A 20,678-nucleotide genomic window follows, 5' to 3' on the forward strand; every position below is an offset into this window, starting at 1 on the left:
CCCTGTGGTGATGTCGCAGGAGCCAGGCAGCCTGTGATCCGGTTCTACCTTCCCCAGGGACGGTAGCTCTCAGAGGGCAGGTTCATCTCAGGAGCTCTCTGGAGTCAGAAACGGAAAAGCCCCAGGGCTGAAGGACAGCTGCTTGGGTAGCAACTAATAACGAAGAGGCAGGTGTGGAAGTAGGGCTTGCTAAGCCCAGCTGCCGTCTCTGCTTGTGCTAAGACCTTTGCTAGGGAAAATCCACTGCTCGCCTGGTGGATGGGCTTCCTGCAGATGGGGCGAGGCTTTGCCCCCCTCCACAAGGGCACCAACAGATTGAAAGTCCAGCCGGCTCTTATTCTCGGTGCCTTCCTATTTTCATTGTGAGCTCTGCTGAATCCCAGACAAGGAAGCTTTCCTGGTTTGGGTAGAGGAGATGGGAATTTGGGGTGTCTTCAAGTTTGATAATGAGAATAGTGTTGGTCTCTGGTGGGATTTACCCTGTAAGGTTTACTGCTCAAGAAATGGGACTTCTGTTGCTTCCGAGACCTGAAAGGGAGGGATGTGGACGCTGGCCCCCTTGGGCCCTTTGCAGAATGAACCTAAGGCTTCACCTTTGCCCTCTGAACCTTGTAGACCTTTGTTCGAACTTACCAAACCTGACACGCGGGCACTGAAAAGCACCTGATTTCTCTATGTCATTGACCCTTCTCAGTTTACCACTCTCATTCTGAAGCTGCCTCAGCTCCCTCCTCTCATCCTCCCTGACGCCCCCCCCCCCCCTCCAAGTGTCATGCACTTGGGATGACTTCATGCAAGCTATCTGTATGCAGGAGGGCCCTTCCAGTGACCTCGCTGGGTCCTGGAAAGATAACGGGCCTCTTCCATTATGGCTCCCTGCCCAGCCTGACTCAAAGTCCCGATGGCATAGAGTGAAAAATTTCAACAAGTCTGTCTCTAGGGTGAGAGTGACAGACAGTGTGAAGTCAAAGAGGTGTGCTCCTGACCGCTTTCCCCACTTCCCATTCATTACATGGACCTGGCTGTGTTGTCCATGGTGCTGCTTGCCCTCTCTGTACTGCACTGTGCAGGGCCATGTCCCCCAGCCTGCCCTCTGCCCTGCAAGCTTTGTGTTGTGGGTATGGACAGAAGCTGCTTAGAGCACTCCGTGCGGGACCTTAGCCTTGGCCCTCCTAACCTCTTTCCTTTCTCTCTCTCTTTCCCCTCTCTCCCTCCTCCCCCCCCCCCTTGCCTCCACCCTTCAGGTCCGATCCGTACTGGGTGCAATGAAAGCTCCACGCTGGCCTTACCATGGAAGGCTGTGACTCGCCCGTCGTCTCGGGGAAGGACAATGGGTGCGGGATCCCTCAGCACCGGCAATGGACTGAACTCAACAGCACCCACCTCCCCGACAAACCCAGTAGCATGGAGCAGCCCACAGGCGAGAGCCATGGGCCCTTGGACAGCCTAAGGGCCCCCTTCAATGAGCGCCTGGCAGACAGCAGCACCTCGGCCGGGCCGCCAGCCGAACCCGCCAGCAAGGAGGTCAGCTGCAACGAGTGCTCAGCCTCCTTTGCCAGCCTCCAGACCTACATGGAGCACCACTGCCCTGGCACGCGCCCCCCACCGCCCCTGCGAGAGGAGAGCGCCAGCGACACCAGCGAGGAGGGCGAGGAGGAGAGTGACGTGGAGAACCTGGCCGGGGAGATCGTCTACCAGCCAGATGGCTCCGCGTACATTGTCGAGAGCCTGAGCCAGCTGGCCCAAAGCGGGGCCGCGTGTGGCGGCAGCAGCAGTGGCAGTGGGCCTGTCCCCTCGCTCTTCCTGAACTCTCTCCCCGGGGCGGGGGGCAAACAAGGGGACCCTTCGTGTGCTGCACCCGTGTACCCGCAGATCATCAACACTTTCCACATAGCCTCATCCTTCGGGAAATGGTTTGAGGGCTCAGACCAGGCCTTCCCGAATACCTCAGCCCTGGCGGGGCTCAGCCCTGTCCTGCACAGCTTCCGCGTTTTTGACGTGCGACACAAAAGCAACAAGGATTACCTGAACAGCGACGGTTCTGCCAAAAGCTCCTGCGTATCCAAAGATGTTCCCAACAATGTGGACCTGTCTAAGTTCGATGGCTTTGTGCTCTACGGCAAGAGGAAGCCCATTCTGATGTGCTTCTTGTGCAAACTCTCCTTTGGGTATGTCCGTTCATTTGTGACCCATGCGGTGCACGACCATCGCATGACCCTGAGTGAAGAGGAGCGGAAAATTCTTAGCAATAAGAACATCTCCGCTATCATCCAAGGGATCGGCAAAGACAAGGAACCCCTTGTAAGTTTTCTGGAACCAAAAAACAAAAACCTTCAACACCCTTTAGTTTCCACAGCTAACCTCATAGGCCCCGGACACAGTTTTTATGGTAAATTTAGTGGCATTCGCATGGAAGGGGAGGAGACCCTCCCAGCCGTCGCTGCTGCTGGCCCTGAGCAGCCCCAGGCTGGTCTCTTGACCCCCAGCACCCTCTTGAACCTTGGCGGGCTCACCAGCTCTGTCCTGAAGACTCCCATTACCTCAGTCCCCCTGGGGCCTCTGGCTGCCAGTCCTACCAAATCCTCGGAGGGCAAGGACTCTGGGGCAGCGGAAGGAGATAAGCAAGAAGTGGGGGATCCAGATTGCTTCTCCGAGAAAGCAGAGCCAGCCGAGGAGGAGGAGGCGGAAGAAGAGGAAGAGGAGGAAGAAGAGGCGGAGGAGGAAGAAGAGGAGGAGGAGGAAGAGGAGGAGGAAGAGGAGGGCTGCAAAGGACTCTTTCCCACTGAGTTGGAGGAAGAGCTGGAGGACAGGGCCCCCGAGGAGTCTGGAGCCACATCAGGTGGTAGCAGCAAAAAGGACCTTGCTCTCTCAAACCAAAGCATTTCTCACTCCCCCTTAATGCCTAATGTGCTCCAGAGCCTGTCGAGGGGCACAGCTTCTACTACTTCTAATTCTGCTTCTTCCTTTGTTGTCTTCGATGGTGCGAACAGGAGGAACCGTTTAAGCTTTAACAGTGAGGGCGTCAGGGCCAATGTGGCAGAGGGCAGGAGGCTGGACTTCGCTGACGAAAGTGCCAATAAAGACAATGCCACAGCACCAGAACCAAATGAAAGCACAGAGGGCGACGATGGGGGCTTTGTCTCTCATCACCAGCATGCTGGCTCCCTCTGCGAGCTTGGGGTTGGGGAGTGCCCCTCGGGTAGCGGTGTGGAGTGCCCCAAATGTGACACGGTCCTGGGCTCTTCCCGCTCCCTGGGTGGCCACATGACCATGATGCATTCTCGTAACTCGTGTAAGACACTCAAGTGTCCCAAGTGCAACTGGCACTATAAGTACCAGCAGACGCTGGAGGCACACATGAAGGAGAAGCACCCGGAGCCTGGGGGCTCCTGTGTCTACTGCAAAAGCGGGCAGCCCCACCCGCGGTTGGCACGAGGCGAGAGCTACACGTGTGGTTACAAGCCTTTCCGCTGTGAGGTGTGTAACTACTCCACAACTACCAAAGGCAACCTCAGTATTCATATGCAGTCCGACAAACATCTCAACAACATGCAGAACCTGCAGAACGGAGGGGGCGAGCAAGTCTTCAGCCACAGCGCTGGGGCCGCTGCCGCCGCAGCAGCTGCAGCTGCCGCCGCCGCCAATATAGGCAGCTCCTGTGGCGCCCCCTCCCCCACTAAACCAAAAACCAAACCCACGTGGCGGTGCGAGGTGTGTGATTATGAGACCAACGTGGCCAGGAACCTCCGCATCCACATGACCAGTGAGAAGCACATGCACAACATGATGCTGCTGCAGCAGAACATGACCCAGATCCAGCACAATCGCCACCTGGGCCTCGGCAGCCTGCCCTCCCCGGCCGAGGCCGAGCTCTACCAGTACTACCTGGCCCAGAACATGAACCTGCCCAACCTGAAGATGGACAGTACTGCCTCGGACACCCAGTTCATGATGAGCGGATTCCAGCTGGATCCTACAGGGCCCATGGCCGCCATGACGCCTGCTCTAGGTGAGGCTGACCCCTCCTCGGGCTTGTGTGCTTTCACCATATAGGAGGTTTGTTCCGTTGGGGCGGGAAGCACGTGGAAGAGGTCGAGGTGTGTAAATTGGTTTTGATTTTTATCACCTTGATTTTTTTTTTTTAATGGGAATGTCTCACAATCCAGTGTTTTCCTTCAAGAATCCCTTGCACTTGCTGTGTGCGTCTGGACAGTTTTATGCGTCCGACAGAGCTGTGATTGTACTCTGGCTATCTAGGGCCAGGATTAAAACTCATGTGTTGCCTCTAGTTTTTGGCTTATGGTCAGCTTTCCTTTACTGTTCCCATTCTTTCTCTCTTCTCTTTCTCAATTTGAAAAATTGCCATAATCACTCAAAACTTTTGGTTTCCATTAAATATTTATTAAAACTTACAAGAAACCATATCTGGGACCATCATCTCAATAATTTAAACAGGGACAGTCATCATTCCAATAGGAGCTATTGGAAGCGGTAACACATCGCATTGAAAACCCAAAGGCTGGCTCCGTGCCGAACTGGGAGCCACGGGGAGATTTCTGGAGTTCTCTCTGTAGCTCTGTGGATCTTGATGGAAGAGGCACGTTCTTATCCTCCCTTAGTTTGGATGAGTTGTTGATTAGTGGAGTTGGGAATGAATTAGGAATTAAATTGCCCTGGGGACATGGTCACGAGTGGTGTGATAGCTGAAGAAGTGAAGAAATTGTAAGATTGTCCTTCAGAGAAAGCTGACGTTTTGATAGCAGTTAGACGCTGACTAGTGGGCCTTTGTTGCCAGGAGAAACAGTGCTGAGTGAGTCTACACCCAGACCCCAGCTGTGTTGTCCGCGTTAGTAGTAGTCAGCTTTCCGTTAATGCGGCAGGTGCTTGAGATGTAGAAAGAAAACCAGTTTGTCTCCCAGGCTGGGTGGTTTCAGTCAGTGGTCAGTGGCGCTATTGCTCTGGGTCCTGTGGTGAAGCATTGTATCATGGTAGAGAAAGCAAAGGGCTAAAAAGGAGAGGAAGGGGTCAGGAGGTTCCACATGACTGACTGGCAGAGGTCCAGCTGGTTCCCACCTCTTGAAGGTGGTTCACCACCTTCCCGTTGAGCCACAGGCTGGGGACCAAGTCTTTAACACGTAGCCTTTGGTGAGGGACATTTTTTCAAACCACAGCGCCAGGTCTTACTGCTCAGCTTGACACATCTAAAACAGAACCAGAAATGAGAGATTTGGATGCTGAAAAAGCTATGGTTCATGATCAATTTTTTGAGCGGGAAAGTGTACAGATTGACTTTATGAAGGCTAGTATGTTGACCAGGTCCCCTTTGACCCCACTTGGTGTTCCATTGATGGAGCCTAACCTGGTCTTTATTCCCTGCCTCTACTGTCTAGCCCTTTGGGGATCTGTGGAGAGACCCTAGTTAAGTAGAATTCTATGATCAGCCTGGGGATAAGTAGTTTTCTTAACAACGAAGAGAGCACATACCTTTATTTGGCATGGGTTAGGTAAGTGCCAGGAGGCCAGATCTCACCAGTGTGCGGTCTTCACTTTGTGTGGGGCTTCAAGACTAACTTGCTAATGAGCTGTGTTCCCAAGCATTCAGCTTGTTCTACCTGCTCTCTGTTTTCACTGTGAATTCATGATATTTGAGCTTTGTTTTCTATCTTGAAACATTAGCCTGTTGATCCCTTATGACCAAATGATGTGAAGACGTTTTGCTGACTGGTCTTGTTAGCCCACGAAGGCACAAGAATCCATTGTCTCACTTGTCCCCAGAGTGAACCATGCACCCCAGGAAGGGTGGGTGTTGGCCACTAGTGTTCTGAAGTCTGTCTCTCCTCCTCTCCCCATCTCTTTCTCTGTCTGTCTCACCAATAGGAAGTAGTTTCTTATCTTAGGGACAGTAAAATTCTGGTAGTCAGATCTTCAGAATAAACTGGGCATTCTCTCCATATCACAGAAGCACGGAGACAGGGTGACTTCACATTGACAAATCAAGGACTTGTTAGCTATCTTGAAAATCAGCGGCTACTGTTTGCATTGAGCAATGGAGACATATACTGTGGGCTTTTTTTTCTACTTGGTGTCTTTGAGTTCCAGGGCATCACAGTTCTTAGTGTAATCAGGCACAGAGGGACAGATCCTTGTGTCCAAACACACCAAGGCTATCCCCACGGTCTGTCTTGGAGTAGAGCTGCCCTGCGTCTTGCCCAGTTCAGTCAGGAAGGGCTCTTGAGTTACCGGCGCTGCAATTGCATGACGTGGGTCTCCGTCCTTTTAGCGGCCACGAGGTCAGTTGGGGTGACGAGAGTCAAAGTTGTTGAATGTTACACGGTTGACCAGGTGTGCGGACAGTAGGATGTGTCCACATGATTTGCGGAGGAGGTTGTGTGGCCCGAGCAGGAGAAAACACAGGCAAGGGGAGAAGCTGCATGTTGCGGTGCCTGCTGTGGTTAGGCTGCTGGTGAGGTGGATAGAGGATATCGGACATGATTGGGTTCCGCAGTGAGGCAGAAAGGGGCTTTTATGAACTGTCTTCTTTTGGAGCAGGGTACCATTCGTGCCTTCCTTGACAGGACCTTCTCTTTAGGTACTTGTCTGGAGATGCCATCATTCTGGTGGTCATGAGGCGGAGAGGGTTACGCTCCTTGGTCTGGTCTGGCTGAAGCGAACCTGCCACCATTTATTGACAGGATATTAAGACCTGCAGCCATGTGAACATCCTCCCAAGCATCCCTTTAGACTCCCAAGTCTAACATAGCGTCAAGAAATGGGTCCCTTGCAAGGCATTTTCCTCTTTCCCACCAAGTAGCCTGGCGGCCATAGAGCACTCGCTTGTCCTTTAGGAGCCCCCTGCTTTCTTCCTTTGCTTTTGTGTTATCTGATTCGTGCCTCCTGAGGCTGAGCTTCTTTCTGAGCAGGCTCACATGCCACGGTGTGAAGCCCGAGCTAGTTGGATCTCTGTCATAGGCGGCATGGTCCTTCCCAAGGCCCATAGAGGGCTCAAAAGAAACGGCCTGCTGCAGCCTCACTTAGGCAGCTCCCAGATGCCTGTGGATCAAGTGAGGGTCATCTAATTCACTGGAGTTGAATTGACTGTGTGGACTGGAAGGATTCTAATGCCTTGGCTTTTCTCCAAGGTGGAGTCTTGGCGGGAGTCCTGGCAAGCTCTTCGTCATCCCGGTTTCCCGCTGCTCCTCTGCTGGGCCTGTGAACTGGGGATAGGAGCAGTAGCTTATTCTCTCTGCTTCTTCTGAGGGCTTCTAATGTTCATCCAGACCCGCAGCAAGTGACAGTGGATTTTCTCGGTAGAGTGGTGGTATTGATGTGCCGAGCTTGCGTTTGAAGGTTGGGGAAGAGGTTGCTGCTTTAGGTGGTTGACATCAGAAACAAATACGCATTTGCTCCTGTCTCACCCTCTGGGCGGTTTTTGCTTTGAGTGAACGCTGAGTATGTTTTGTGGATGTTGCCTGTCTTCATCCTCATTAAGGATAGAACTTTTTTCTCTCTCTTTCTCTTCTTTCTTTTTCCCTTATTTTTTTCCTCTTGCTCTAAAATGAATGTCATAGCTAAGGTTCCTCTCACCGGGGGAATAGGTGGGGGAGGGGATGGTAAGAAAGACCACACAGAGAAAGCTTCCTGAACCTTCTGGAACGCACGCGTGGAAGGTCTCTGTGGCTTCTTACATTGTCTGCAGATTTCGAATGTAACTGGTCTGGCCTAGTGGAGGCCGATCTGAGCTTCATAGTCAGAACAAAGTCGCTCTCGTCATTATCATCATCGTCATCTTCATCACCTTCACCACCACCGTCGCCATCATCATTTTGTTTCCTTTGATGAGCCACCGACTTGAATTCTAATCAGTCATTTAAAAAATATCTTCAGTCAAACCACTCTCAAAAGGTCAAGTTTAAGCATCAGTTGGAGGGTGGGGGCAGACCTCGTAGTTCAAGGTAGTTCAAGTGTGCACGTGTTCAGAGGAAAGGTAGGAACCAGAAGCTGCCAGTCAGCTCCTGAATTACTGTGCACGTCTAGGGGATGGAGGTAAGCCCGCAGTTTCCAAGGCTTTCTCATGGTGTAGGTAAGAGCGGGTGTGTTAATCTCCCGCCAGTGAAAGTGAGCGTTCCCCTGGTTTATGCACGGTAGTGATGGGCTGAAAATGGGCCGGGGTACAGAGACCTTTCTTAGGGAGTGTGAGCTGGCATGCGCGCGCGCACACACACACACACACACACACACACACACACACACACACACACCCGCCTGCCTCCGTCTATAACTGCCTGTCTGGATTTACTTCCTGAGCGTGTATCATTTGGTGCTTTTGACCCTTATCTGACGCAATAAACATTTTGTTCATGTGTGCAGTGGGGTAGGTTATTCAGCATGAGGCTGGACCTCTGCTCTAGTCTGCCCCCACCGTGGTAGGGATGCAGCTGTGCTGGGGTCCTGTGTGTGGCTAGCTCGGGCACAGAGGCTTGGGAAAGGAAGATTGTCCTAGAAACAGTTAGAGGTGGGGGTGGGCAGCTCTGATGGACAGGTAGGATGCTGACAAGAGGGTGCTGGGAGGAGTGGAGGGCTCGCTTCTGAATTCTGTGCTGTATGGTTGGTTGCGCATCAGTGTGGCCATCTCTACTAATATTAATGGCAATAAATCATTCCACTTTAGCTGGGCAGTGGTGGCGCATGCCTTTAATCCCAGCACTCAGGAGGCAGAGGTAGGTGGATCTCTCTGAGTTTGAGGTCAGCCTGGGCTCCGGAGCAAGTTTCAGGACAGGCATCAAAGCTACACAGAGAAACCCTGTCTTGAAAAACAAAGAAAAGAAAAAAGAAAAAGAAAGAAAAATATAGTTTCTTGTTGTATGTACAGCGCAAGCTTCCCCTTCCTACGGTGGTGGGAAGTTTTGTTCATTAGCAATGCTATAGATGAACTCTGGGCACAATTTAGAATCTTCCTAAAGGCCCGGTGTTATAGATTGCTCTGCTCCTTCTTGATTCTGGAGGTCGGCTGGAGTCTGGAGTTTCAGATTCTGTTGCATTCAAGGGTCATACAGACTTACCACTTTTCCTAGAACATGAGAGAAGGGAAATCAGTCAGGAGACCGAGCTCCCCAGATTTGTCTAGATGTTCTTTTTGAGAAGGTGGAAAGCCCGGAGCCTTCCGCAGACCACGGAGTCTCCAACACAGCAAGAGGATGTTGTTTTCCAGCAGGTAGCTCCTTGCAGTGTTTGTGCCTTGTACCGCGTCTGTGAGCCTGGCTTCTGACCCTCTCCCTCTGTCCTTCCCTACAGTGGGCGGTGAGATACCCCTAGACATGCGGCTCGGGGGCGGGCAGCTGGTGTCGGAGGAGCTGATGAACCTGGGCGAGAGCTTCATCCAGACCAACGACCCGTCCCTGAAGCTCTTCCAGTGTGCGGTCTGCAACAAGTTCACGACGGATAACCTGGACATGCTGGGACTGCACATGAACGTGGAGCGCAGCCTCTCGGAGGACGAGTGGAAGGCCGTGATGGGGGACTCGTACCAGTGCAAGCTCTGCCGTTACAACACGCAGCTCAAGGCCAACTTCCAGCTGCACTGCAAGACGGACAAGCATGTGCAGAAGTACCAGCTGGTGGCCCACATCAAGGAGGGCGGCAAGGCCAACGAGTGGCGGCTCAAGTGTGTGGCCATCGGCAACCCGGTGCACCTGAAGTGCAACGCGTGCGACTACTACACCAATAGCCTGGAGAAGCTCCGGCTGCACACGGTCAACTCCCGGCACGAGGCCAGCCTGAAGTTGTACAAGGTGAGGGCGGCTCCTTGAGACCCAGGAATGGGCTCTCTGCGGAGTGAATTGGGGAAGATTGAGAAGGGGGACTAGTAATTTGTGTTATAATCCTGTTAGGTGCTTGTCGCCACCCAGCAGCAAACTAACGCTAAAGGTGTTGCATCCAGTGGCCAAAGAGGCTGAGATGTGTCGATGGCTTCCATCTGGAGGCTGAAGGTTCGGGGTGTCTCGTTGCAGGGGCAGGTTAATCCAACAGACCAATACTGTGGTTTTTCCTTTCTTGGTTCCTGGTCTCTGCTGGAGTCTGTCGAGTCACCGTCAGCCGCTATGGCCCACTCGTCCTTCTCTCCTTTAGTCCGTCTTTTATTTATTCTCTCCTGATGCTCCCAGAATGCTTCATCCATTCGTTCACTCTGTTTACCCATCCCGCCAGCGGCTACACACCAGACACGTTCTGTATACCAGCCGCTGTTCTGGAAGTATGTCTGTATCAGTGCATATAATAGATTACCACAAACACACGTACGTATGTACATAGATACGAACACACACATTCATATATACATGTGCATATGTGTGCACATATAACTAGACACACATTTATATAGATATACATGCATGCATATGCTCACACCCCCATCCCTGTCCTCACAGAGTTTTCGTTCCTTTGGGACAAGTTGAGGTACACTCATAATGGGCAAATGACATGGTAGAAGGTGGTAAATGCTATGAAGGAAACTAGGTCAAGCAAGAGGGCCCCCATGTTCCTGTATTTTACATCCCTGTTCTCTGCTTCCTCTCCTTTTAGCCCCTTTGGTTTCTCTTTTCTCTCCCCTTCCCTTCCGTTTGCTCCCGCACCCCCAGTCTCTGGCTGTACAGCTTAGGCCAGGCCTTCAAGAAGGAGGAGGGCCGCAGACACTGTAAACAGCCCTTTTACTTGCACGGCAGGATTGCTCCAGACGTCCCTATTGATTTTCGGTGGACTTAAGGCCTCACCTTTTCCTCTAATCATCCCGTAATGGCTTTAGTATGAACAATCAGGTACAAATCGCCATAAATCTCCCCAGCCTCATTCCACACACCCTCCGCTCCCTCGCTCCTCTCCATCCTCCTCACTTTCACCCCTAGTCTCTCCTTTCTCTTTCCACACCATTGCTCACTCTTGGGCTAGCAAGCGTTCCGTTTCCGCTGACTCTGGAGTCGGTGGAGCCTCCTGTGTCCCCCTCACGATTATAGATGGAGACCCCGCCTGAGGAAGGCTCAGGATCCTTAGCCCACACCGGTCTCTGCTCAGTTGACGTTATAGATGGAGACCCCGCCTGAGGAAGGCTCAGGATCCTTAGCTCACACCGGTCTCTGCTCAGTTGACGGTTGCAATTCATTTTGCTGTTGCTCTCATTCTCGGGGAGTACCATGGGTAAGGAACAATCTTAGAGCAAGTTAGTAGGGATAGAATGTCCTAGAAGGGACTGCAGGCACCAGCTGTAGTGGGCTAGGATTGGTTTAGGTACCAAGTAAGTCATAATCCTTTGTCCTGTGCAAACCTTCATGTACTGGCTTGATTTAGTGCTACCCTGGAAAGACAGTTTCCTGCAGTCAGGTTGAGTTGGAGGTCTGACTGGCCATAGGACAGTGCTGACGTGGTCAAAACAACCATGTGGGAAAACTGGAGGAAACAAGCATTTCTGAAGGACCCGGCAGTCAGATCGGCCACAGGAGGTTGTAGGCCACTCTGATGAAGGGTCACAAAAGCATGGAGTGAGGCTGACCTCTTGCATCTCTTGAGATGGATTGCCCTTTAGGTTATAACTGCACACAGTGGCCACTAAGTCTGTATGCCATATCTTCCATGTGGTCCAGGTCTCGACTAAAGCCAAGCACTCGGGCTTGCTTCTGAAGGCCCCCCGAAACAGAGGATCTGCTGAGAGTTTCCCCCAGCCCCCAAATCATGTCCACGACTCACACCCTGGTCATCAGGATAAGGCATTTTCTGAGGGTGGGTGTGAAGGGGACATTTCCTGTACTACTCGTTCTGGTCACTTACATGACTGGGCCTTATTTATCTTATTTTGTTGGTTGGTTTGTTTGTTTTCTCAAGATAGAGAGACCATACACACAAGATCTTGTTCAAAGCTTCTGCCACGAGTAGAAGAGGCCTAAGTCCTGGGAGCAGCAGCTGTTTGACCAGTGTGTTCCCTAGAGTAACCAGCCCTCGTACTTCAGTGTAGCTGGCCCTGTGTCAGGAGGCAAAGGTCTTTAGTCTGGTCCTATTAGTCCTTGGATAATGAATGTCCCTCTGCTTGCTGATGCTCTTTTGAGGGGCAGGGAGACCCCCCCCCCCCCCGCCTCAACCTTCGGATGATGAGTCCAGAGCTTGCTCCAAGCCCCTTTGTTCCCTCCACGTGACTAAGATAAACTTCTTGCCACAGAGGGGGCTCCCTCTCCCTGGGTTTCTTCAGTGCCTGGACTCGGGTGGGGTTCGGAGGTGGTTGGGCCCTGGTGTGGCCCATCGTAATGGAGATTGATTGCACGTTATTTTTCCTCTTGCTAATGTAATCCATTAGCCCGGCACATGCATAATCAGTTTAGAGCACAGTTAACTGGATGTAATCGAGTTCTTTACTGTCTGCTAGAGAAACCGCTCCAGAAGCGGCTGGCTGACAGAGGGGGGCACTCAGCCTGCCCGGCTCACCCCATCCTGCCTACCACCCCTTCTCACTCTGTCCCACTTCCTGGTAAATTGTTCGTGACTAGCCGGTGAAAACTTGAAGTTTTTTTTTTTTTTTTTTTTTTTTTTTTTTTTTTTTTTTTTCTGTTCTGCTTTGTGCTTTCATTTTTGCCTTTGGAGACAGGGTGTCATGGATCTCAGCATGGCCCAAAAGTCACCCTGTATTCGAGGATAACCTTAAACTTCTGATCCTCCTGTCTCCATCTCCCAGGTGCTGCCACGACAGGTGTGCATCTATGCACCCAGTTTTATGAGGTTCTGGGGATTGAACAGAGGACTTCATGCCAGGCAAACACTCCACCCAATCTGCTGCATTCCCAGCCACTGAAGTTAGTGGTTCTCTAGGGTACCCGCTGAATGACTGTGACGTGGCTTCTCAGTGGAACTCCCACACTCCTCCTCTGAGCCAAGCCTTTTATTCTCCCTCTCTTTCCTTTGTGTTAGAGGAGGTGGACTCCCAGGACCAGGAGATGCAAACAGTGCTAGGCTTGTGATCTCTTACCAGCATTGTCACTTCCTTGACGTCATGGGGATTGATGTAGGCGGAGCAACCTAATCGAAGTATCCCCAGTCCGAAAGTTGATGACCCCGGGATGGACGATAGTCAAAACATCTGGGCACTGTAAATATGGCATCAAGTTATCTCCGGCTGTGTGTATACGGGGATGAGTTTTGTGCTTAGATCCCAGTCCCAATCTAAAGATGAGTCTTAAGGTATGGGCAGATATTACAAAATCAGGAAAACAATTTCCCCAAGTACAAACCACCTGGGTCCCCAGGTTTCAGATAGTGGACAGATAGCCTGTAGCTATGCTGTATTAGAACTGGACCCTCCAAAACTTGGAATGACCTAAAATTCAGGCACAGAGGTGAAGCCAGTCTGAAGCCCCCCCAACCCCCAATCGTCTATTCTGGATTCTATGCAATTTTTAAGACACACACACACACACACACACACACAATTTGAAGGAATTCATTCTTTTTTTTTCCCACCATGTGGGTCCCACTGCTTGTTGGCAGGGACCTCTACCCAAATGAGACATCTCAGCTCCAGTGACGAATTCTAAAATGAGTTTTTTGTATGGTGGGCAGGGGGTCTGGAGAACACAAGGTATCAGATGGGAGGCTCCGTTTTCTTACCTCTGTACTCCTGCAAAGCGCCCACAATGGAATCCTTGGCTTTTGTTTGAACCAGTGGCTGCCTCTGGTCATGCCTCTAACTGACCAGAACAGTGTTCTCCATGACTGTAGTGGTGCCCTGATCACCTGTCCCCTGCCTTCTGTGTTGGGTCAGTTTCCTAAGCCATCGTGGAAGTGCAGTGAGGAACAGTACCCTTCCTCTCTCAGCAGGGTCAAGCGCAAAAGCCTCAGTTACACCTTTTCATGCTTCTCTGTGTAAATACATCCTGCCCACTCCCACCTTCCCATCCCTCCCGCTCACAGATGCTCTTGCTTGTCTTGATGCAGAGAACAGCTCATGCTAACAGACATGTTCCCTGCACTTTCTTCCCTGGACAGTGTAGATTCTGAGTCCATGAGCTAGCCTCGCTTCTCCTGGGTTCATCTTGGCCTTCATGATCCTAGAGTGCCAGTGATGTGAGCTCTGGGAAATACGTGGTCTTTTCTGACTGGGGAAGAAGGGAGGGGTACAGGAAGCTGAATGGAATACAAGCATACCTGCCCACTCTTAGAACCTGCTTTGCAGGGAAAAATGCAGCAGCTCTAATAGATGGATTAAGATTCCACCCGAGCCCGTTACTCAAGCAGTTCCCAGCTGAAGTACCTTTGATTGGGCCAAGACCCCAGGTTTTATGGTAACCTTAAATTACAGCAAGGACCGTTGCCTACCTAGCTCATTGTCAGGATTGAATGTGAGCCACCTGGGGCTGGAGAGATGCGAAGCCGCACCTAAGCGACCAGAGGGAAGGAGAGGTGCTGGTTTACAACAAGCAAGCATTCACAGCTAAGTTGTACATGTGGTGGATGGTGCTCCTGCCTCTTCTGATAGGGACACAGAACAGAAGGACAGACTAAAGGACAGGAGAACATTGCTTCACATTCCTCCTCCTCCTTCCTTTATGAGTAAGTTGCTCCTTGGATTTCATTTCCGGAGCAGGGTCATAAAACCATTGCGTGGTGGATGGACAAACCGGAAGATGTAAAAATGCTCAGGAGTTCATATGAAATCCACATCTTGGTCTCCTTGATGGCCACACCGTGTGTAGTGTGTATGTCCTGTGGCAGCCGGGCAGGGAGGGATCTTCAGAAGACAGCTGCATCCTCAGCACCATGGTGGCTGATTGATAGCTTTCCTCTTGCTCTGACAGCAGGGAGCACAAGTTCTCGCGGGGGGGGGGGTGTCCCTCCACCCCAGCTAGCATTGTGCATGATTTGATTTTGGAACCAGTCTCTTCTAAGCACGTTTTCCTATTAGGTAGACTTGTAAGTGTCTGCTGGTGCCTCTGCCTACCTGGGCGGCTTCAGCCGGGAAGTGGGGGAAATTAGATGCTTTCCTAAGAGGTTCGGGAGGTGAGAAAGGCCAGATGCTTTGGTGAATTTGACCACACTTGCCCTTTCTGGCCTTCTCCTCTGGAGCAGCTGGGTCTTGGAAGTTCCTTTCCCTCAGTGGACAGCAGAGCTGACAGGACACGGGCTGCTGACCTGGCCTGAGTCCGTGCTGGAGGGATCCCAGGCTGGCTATGGTAGCGCTTCCAGCTACTTGTCAGCCTCAGGGAACTCTAGGGAGAGCCCTCCTTGGGGGCAGGGCCCAGACAGGACTAGGTTAAGTCATCACTGATGTGGGAACATGTGACCATGTGTCACCAGTGTCGTATGGATGGTCCTTACCCCACTGAAGGCCCTTGACCTTTCAGAAGCATCTCGGGCTCCTTCGTCTGCACTCCCTAGAAGGTCCTTATGTGTTCACTGGATGGCCTCGCGCACATACACTTTACTCAGGTCCTCCTGGTTAAGGGCTTGTGCAAACCCTCAGGTCAGGAGGTTCAGGTCAGTGTTGCCTTTTGGCTCTACACTTGAGACTTCACATAATGGAGCTCAAATTGTGTTAGATGTGTGTGTGTCGCTCTCTCTTTTTAAATCCCGTGCTTAATATGCCATTTGTGGAGAAAACCGGTGCTATGACCATTAGCCAAAGCACTTCCCTTTCATTCTCCATGTTCGTGCCCACGCTCCCCTGCCATCCCCACCCCCTCTGGTGAGCGCTCATATGGTCTTCCTCCCCTCCCACCCCATTCTTTTTTTTTGTGGGTGGAAATGAACAGTGCAAACTCTGATGGAATGTTACTCTATTCTGTTGCACTCTCTATTCTATCTTACATGGTTAGTATTGCATTTACAAGCCAGTAATGATGTGGATTACCTTTTTTTTTTTACTGCAAATGTAATATGAATAGGTGTAGCCATTGTGAAAATACTGTTTTTAAAGACAGGAAGAAAAGGGAAAATTACTGTCAGTTTAGTGATCTCTCGCAGTTAGATATTTGTGTTTCCCTGTTATGGGGAACAGGGTCTCGCTCTGAAGCCCAGGATGGCCTTGAATTAGTGGTTTTCTTGCATCCATTTCTGCAAGGATAGGATTACAGGTCTGTGCCATCGCTGCCAGCTTTTGCCTAGCTTCTCTTTCTCTTGTGCGCATGACAGAGGTGTTTTTAAAAGTGTCAGGATGACTTGGGATCCCTTGGGGGCTGGGGAGGTGGCTGGGTCAGTCGGGTGCTTGCTGCCAAGTTCTGCAACCCAAGTTTGATCTCTGCAATACACAGAGTGGAAGGAGATCATAGACTCATGAAATCTGTTCTCTGACTTCCACATGCATGCTGTGGTGAGTGTGCGCATGCTAGGCACGCCAAAAGTGTTACAGCTAACCACAGCAAAGAGAAAGATACTTACTTTTCCAGCCATTTTCCAACTCTGCCCCTCTGCTCTTGTAGATTTTCATATGCTTTCATAGACAGACATGTATGCGTTTGAAGAGATGTGTTCACATCTGGACTGCTCACCCAAACACCGTTTAGATGAGGTGCAGAGAGGCTGTGGGTCACAGCTGGTGAGTGCTGGTGGAGCTAATGCACAGCTCAGGACATTGGCCACAGGTCCTGGTGCTTCTTAAATCCTTTGCTCCCATTTACACCTGTTAAGTCTGAGGGGTGTGTTTGGTTTATATTTTCTTTCAGATAGTTTCTGTTTTCTTTCAAATTTCAAATAGAACGGTTACTCCAAATAGGATCGTTACTCCTATGGGGGAGTTGGGGGGGGGGGAGACAGAGAGAGAGAGCTTGAGCATCCGAGGTTGGCACTGGATACCCTCTTTAATCTTTTCTTTATCTTTTGAGACAAGGTCTCTTACTGAAGCCAGAGCACAGTTCAGCTAGACCCCCAGCCCCCAGGACTGGAATTACAGACCATGGCTAGCTTTTAAGTGGGTGCTAGGGAATCCAAACCCAGGCTGTCCTGCTTGTTCAAGCTTTACCGAGTGAGCCATCTCTGCAGGTCCCCAGCAGTTCATTTTTTAAAGGGACTTGCCTCTTATGAGCAATGTAAGAAGGTTCATTTCACGTTCCTCACCCTCCAAACCTTACAGAGCGCCTTGCGAGGACCACACAGACCTAGAAGGCTTAGAATGTGTCTAGGGAGGCAGGGAGACAAGGCAGCTTCCAGAGTCCTGTGCACACAACATTGCCACCCGCTCCCTTTCCTGGTCTCTCTGGCACACTCAGGGAGAAATGCGTTGGGTTCGTTGTTTTCATCAAACTTTCCATCTTGAGCTATTATCTGAGATATTCAGGGGCTCAATGGGGAGCAGTTTCATAGTACGTTAATGGGGCCTGCGTATATCTCTCATCATTTATCTTTAAGAATAAATGTTCTGAGAACAGTCCCAGGATGCTATAGAAGCTCCCTTTGCACTGTGTGTGTGTGTGTGTGTACGTACGTATGTACGTATGTTTGTTTATAGAACAGTGTCTCTCTAGGCAGTCCAGGCCGGCTCCTTGTAGAGATGGGTCCTCCTGCTTCTGCCTGAATCACAGGTGTTCAGTGTCACCCAGTCAGGGGGATCATTGCTTCTCTGTGAAGTTGGTGCCCAGATGGTATGGATGCCATTTCTGGGTAAACTGTTTTCCAGCGCAGGCTCCAAGTCTCCTGTACGCTTCCGTTAGTGCGCCACAGTCCCCGAGTTGAGCCGAGGAGAAAAGGAACCATCATTTTGTGAGAGGGCGAGAAAAGCCCCGGATCTTTTTACCTCTCCGCCCGCTGCGCCTGCTCCCTTCTAGAGCTCCTCCTGCTAGTGGCTCTGCCCTCTCAGGGGTGGACTCTAACAATTAGGAGACTGTTTGTACAGCTATTACCTTCCTTTGACTTCTAGAACAACCCTGCGTGCCGTAGTTATGTGGATAAGTCAGGGAGACCAGGACAGCCCACATTGCAGGTGCCCGGAATGGGGCAAAAGTGTGAACTCCATTTTGAATCTTTTCATGTTGCTGGGGCCCTGGACTCAGAGGGCACATTTGAATACGTACAGATCCAACAGGTGCTTCTGGTTCTTTGTTTTGAAAGGGAAATTCTAAGGGAACAATTAAGGCATTGTCAGCAACACTGTCAGGAAAAGGCAGGAGTTTTTAAATAATTACATAATATGCCCGAGCCATATTCTTGGTTCTGTTTTAAACAGAACTGAGAACTATAAATACTACATACATGTGGGCTGGGAAAGGCTGTTCTTATGAAAACCGTGTTGGTAGTACTAAGTAATTTTATACTTTAATAAAATTAGATTTCCAGTCCTTCCACCCCTGCATTTTTGAGAAGCAACTGTGATATTAGATGGGAGTTTGAAGACTTTAAACAGAAATGAGGGCGATGGCTGAGAACGTGGCTCTGTGGGGAGAGCGCTGGCCCAAAGTGTTAGAGACTCTGGGGTCAGTCTCCAGCACCCCATAAGCCAGTATTGTGGTCTGTGTCTGGAAGCCTAGCCCTCAGGAGGTGTAGGCAGGAAGTTCGGTAGTTCAAGGTTATTCTCAGCTACATAGGGTGTTTGAGGCCAGCATGGGATACAAGAGACAACAAATGGTGGCAGGAGGAGATGACCTTCGAATGGGAGTTCTGCTATAGAGTACTCTAGGTATGGCTGTCATACCTAGGAATGACATCGCCTAGACATACCTAGGTATGGCATAGCCATTGGCATGGTATCGTGCTCAGAGACTTGCAGATTTTAGATGGACCACGTGAAATATGCATACCATGGCTGGCCCATGCTGGCCCATCACCGCCTGTAACGCTGCTTCTAGGAGATCCAGCAGCCACTTATAGCCTTCATGGGCCCCAGGCACATACGTGGTGAGGACATATGTGTGGGCAGGACACACACATACACAACACACCCCTACCTACCCACCTACAACTCACGTTTCAAGTGACCATCTTACTTAGTTTGGCATAATCCACCTTTGGGTGTTGACCTGCCAGCAGGCCCTACAGGAGGCTGAGAACAGATAAGTCGCTTCCTTTGTTTTGTCAATCCCCCTTCTTTCCTTTTCCTATTGTTTCTCAAAAAGACAAATGCTTCTCATGATAGTTTCCAGTTTTTCCCCCTCATAGCAAACTCATATCAGATGGTCATATATATTTTGGTGTTAAATAAATAAAATGCCTTTCCCTATCACAAAGGTGGAAAAATATCCCCATTCATTTTCGTTAGTTTCCCCCCTTTAATGCCCTTCCCTCTTGTTTCCTTTCATTGATGTGATTCCGTTGCTTTTGCTGCTGTGGAGTCAGGATGCCTGGTTGGGTCTGCGGTACCTGTGCTAGCAGTGTGCACTGCCCTTGCTTAACCCAGGCCCCGGGGTCGCCGCCCACAGTTGTTTTTAAGATGCAGAAAGGCACCCGGATCCGCCTGGGAGCCTGGATTATTGCACGAGGAGGACCCCTGTGTCTGTGGCGTATGATTTGTTAAGCGGGAAGGCAGAGCAGGTTTGAATTCAGCCTCATCAGAAGTGATGAAGGAGCCTCCTCTAGGGTCCTTTTCTGGTCCGTAGAAGGTTAGGACTATTTACCTATTGCTGATATTTGATCTGTAATTGTTAATGAGCAGGGCAGGTTCCCAGGCTCAGGACAGCCTCCGAAGCATGCTTGGTCTCTTAGGTCAATAAGTATAGCAGTGTTTTCTTTGCCGATGTGGCCTGCACATTGGAATTACTGTAGGGAATGCCCACCCCTGGCTGTCGGCCCCCTCCTTGCTCTCTCTGGTGATGACCTCCTCCTTGGGGACTGTTGGGTCTTTGCAGACACTTCTGAGCTGTCTTCTGTGGCCTGCTGTGGGTGACATGCGTCATACCATGAAGCCACCACCTTCTTGTACCTTGGAGGAGGGTTGAGCCCACGGACTAATAGCTTGTGATGGCGATGTCCTGATGTCATGGGATCTGCCCTCTTCCTCTAGCTGCTTCTGAACCCAGCTGTGGCAGCCTGAGAGGAATCAAATCCCAGACTTTCCCTGACTGTGCTTCTCACCCAGGGAGGCAAATAGGAAAGGGGAATTCCTACCCGGATCAGCTTCCCTTACTGAATGTTTGTCAGCCTCGTGGGACAGTGTACAGACTGGGGCTCAAGGCTTTCTAACCTGGTCCTGAGGTCTCTGTTCTCCAAGGGGCTTTGTCTCCAGTATCCATCCTCCGGGTGGTGGTTCCCAGGCCCTGAGAGCACTCTGTTTCCTGTATGTGTAGTCAAAACCCTCATTTCTTCTGCAGAACTCCCTTTGGCCCAGCGGGGAAGATGAGCAGGTATTGGCGTGCCTCTGAATTCAGGTGGGGTGGCTTGTCTTGAAGTTTCATGGGAGTCGTCTTTCCGACTGACAGAACCCCAACCTCTTTGACACCTCTGACCAGCAGAAGAGGCTGGAAGGGTATTGCAGACAACCCGGACAAGATGGTGAAACTGCTGGGCCTCGGACAAGGGGAGAGAGTGAAATCCTGACTGTCCCCAGTGTTCCTCGCACAGGGTTGCCCAACCCTCATTGTCCTAGGAGTGTAGGTTTCACCTGACAGAAGTTAGGTGTTGGGTCTTGGCACTTGCGTGTGAATGTCAGAGAGGAAACTGACATAGCAGAGAGGAAGTGTCCTCAGCTCGTGATGACTCAGAAACCTGCTGCCTCCAAGCAAACCTGC

General features: G+C 50.9%; 1 protein-coding gene across 1 annotated transcript in view; it reads left to right on the plus strand.

Annotated features, from left to right (window-relative positions):
* The first annotated feature begins 1,290 nt into the window (after positions 1-1,290).
* Zfhx3 (zinc finger homeobox 3) overlaps positions 1,291-20,678 on the plus strand; it is a 155,784-nt gene continuing 136,396 nt past the window's right edge. Inside the window, exons 1-2 of the mRNA XM_041650527.1 lie at positions 1,291-4,009; positions 9,292-9,788. Coding sequence (XP_041506461.1) covers positions 1,291-4,009; positions 9,292-9,788 — 3,216 coding nt within the window. The remainder of the gene's footprint in view (positions 4,010-9,291; positions 9,789-20,678) is intronic.

The sequence above is a fragment of the Microtus oregoni genome, unplaced genomic scaffold (assembly GCF_018167655.1).
Source record: "Microtus oregoni isolate MIOR12 unplaced genomic scaffold, Mior012 000004F_ref0000308, whole genome shotgun sequence".
Lineage (NCBI taxonomy): Eukaryota > Metazoa > Chordata > Mammalia > Rodentia > Cricetidae > Microtus > Microtus oregoni.